This window comes from Monopterus albus, unplaced genomic scaffold, assembly GCF_001952655.1.
Source record: "Monopterus albus unplaced genomic scaffold, M_albus_1.0 scaffold210.1, whole genome shotgun sequence".
NCBI lineage: Eukaryota > Metazoa > Chordata > Actinopteri > Synbranchiformes > Synbranchidae > Monopterus > Monopterus albus.
Genome location: NW_018128090.1, coordinates 98,042 through 100,489, shown reverse-complemented (window position 1 = coordinate 100,489; position 2,448 = coordinate 98,042). Strand labels below are relative to the sequence as shown.

Below are 2,448 nucleotides of genomic sequence, written 5' to 3'. Positions count from 1 at the left end.
GTGTTGCTTTTTTTTTTTACGAAATATGGGCTCGTAGTCACTATTTGCTTGTAGTAGCACATCCATTTCTGTCGGGGAAAAAACGCAGACCTGTTTTTGCTTGGTCCTGTTGCCATGGTGACTCATAATGTCTTCACTCCATTGTTCAGGGCCTTTCATAGTCGCGCTGCACGCGCCTAACTCTGAGTCAACCTACTCAGAGTTGATTAAACCAACTCTTTTCAGCTGTTCTGGAACCGAAAACTCCAAGTTTTCCAACTCTGTGTAAGTCAACTCAGAGTTCAGGTTTGAACTCTGAGTTTGTTAAACCTCCTTCTTGAAACGCAGTAGCTGCTGGTAGCCAGCCTAAAGCAGACTTCCAAATGGTCATGTTATGGTAGTCCCCCTCACCAGGAGGGTGAGGAAGAACTGTGGTTGGACTCAAGATTGCTGACCCAGGTGCTAGGGGGGAAAAAAACGACGGTTTACCAGTAAAAGAACACAAAGTAACAACAGAGCATAACAAAGTCCAAGTTTACTTATGCAGTCCAGGATGGGTGGAGATGACTGGAGAAAAACGGGAACAAACAGGTGAGTCCAGGGACTGACGAGGAAAAAAAACCAAGAGGGCAGGAAAATGAGGACGGACAGGCGAAAAAAAAACCAAAAAGAGTGGCGAACGACAAATGAAAAACAACTGCACAGGGACTGTCAGTGGAAAAATTGTCTAATGCCGCTTTGCCACACCCAAACACAAAACACACCACGAGATCCACCGCACAGGAACTGTCAGCAGGGGAGTCTCCATAAATCAAACACAAAAAGAAAAACCACGTACATAATGAAATCTACAGCACAGAAACTGTCAGCGTAGAAATCAAAATCACGTGTTTTGGGTATACACTAAGTACAAGTACAGGTGGCAATGCTCCAGCAATGGCGGAGCGTCTGCCAGAGGTATAAATAAGGAGGGACTCAATCAGCGGGATGCACCCCAGCTGTGTGCACCGACAAAGGAGTCGCTAATTTCCGAGTGCGACACAGCTGAGGTGCAGAATCCCGCAGGTCGAGAAAACAGAGGAGAGAAAGGTGGAAGAGAGGCAGTGGCCGGCCTGACAACACCTGTAGTGTATTTGTACGTGTCTATATATGTGTGTTCACTGTGATGCCTGTTTGACAATTCCAAATGAAAATCTTTTTTAGTTTGAAACTTTGCTGCTGAATCAAACTACTCAGAGCATAATGTGGTGTGCCCATCTTTTGTCAGTTTTTTTGCCTTTATAGTGCTGTTGTAACATGTTAATTAGTGCTGATGCTATGAATAATGTTTCTGTTGCTGTTCCCAGAGTCTGGGCTTCAGTATAGTTGGAGGGAGGGACAGCATGTATGGACCAATGGGAATCTATGTCAAAACCATTTTCCCTGGTGGGGCTGCAGCTGCTGATGGAAGGCTACAGCAGGGTGAGGAGAAACAGGAAAAGGTTTATGCATAAATATTATGATAGGTATTGTTATTAGTTAATGTTACTTTTTATCATTATGTTTTCCATAATTGTCAGCCTGCCACTCTTTATTACTAATTGCTGTACCACACCTACACCTTTTAATTTAGCTGTAGGTCTCTGATTGATCTTTCTTGAGAAATATCCACTGGGTCGCAGACACTGATGGCCTTTTGCATTTCTTAAAAATAGAGAAACTTCAGCAGATCATTAAGTAATATCCCCACTGAATTCACTGTACTGTTGTTCAGAGTTATATGCACAAAAATTACAAAAGGAAATGGGTGAATGTACTTTGAGTAAAAATTATTTAACTACTTTTTAAGACTGCGTGGTTGGTGAGGTGCAGATAGTCTGTCCTCTGGAACATTTCCTAGGAAATGCAGACAGGGTGAGAGCATGTACGATGGCATTTATAAAATAAAGTGCATTAATACATTGAATTAAGACATGAAATAAACTGCATAAATACTGTGAAATGGAATTTAAAAAATTATACAAAATGAAGTGCATTAAGAAAAGTTAAATTAAATAACCATGAAATAACTACAGTTAAAAAGTAAGCATGATATAAAACAGACTGGCAACAAAAAGAAAAGCATCCCAAGAATCTGAATGTTAAGTGGCACCAGCTAAATTCATCAAATTGAGGCTGCACTGGTCATTTCTAATTAAAAACACACAGCTAATTTTTGTTGGGTTTGTATTTGTCATTTCCAAACTTTCTTATTTCTGTGCAGAATACCAAACTGTAAAGTCTTTACAGTTGTCCAAACTTCCCAAGTTTGCACCTGCTATAAAACAAAGTTCTTTGTGTCACTGGATAAGTTAAAGCTGTATTACCCCACCCCAGAGGCAACTGTAGCAGAAGCAATGTAAACTGTAGTAAAGTAAATTGCACAAGTTAATAAGTACAAGTAAAATTACAGGTTTCTAAAAATCTTCAAAAAGTATAAATACTTTGTTA

General features: G+C 40.2%; 1 protein-coding gene across 7 annotated transcripts in view; it reads left to right on the top strand.

The window, feature by feature from the left end:
• The window catches only part of il16 (interleukin 16), a 137,425-nt gene that overhangs the window by 48,195 nt on the left and 86,782 nt on the right, over positions 1-2,448 (top strand). For all 7 annotated transcript variants that reach the window (XM_020618881.1, XM_020618877.1, XM_020618875.1 and 4 more), the window contains one exon: positions 1,326-1,440. In XM_020618881.1, the coding sequence (XP_020474537.1) occupies positions 1,326-1,440 (115 nt within the window). The remainder of the gene's footprint in view (positions 1-1,325; positions 1,441-2,448) is intronic.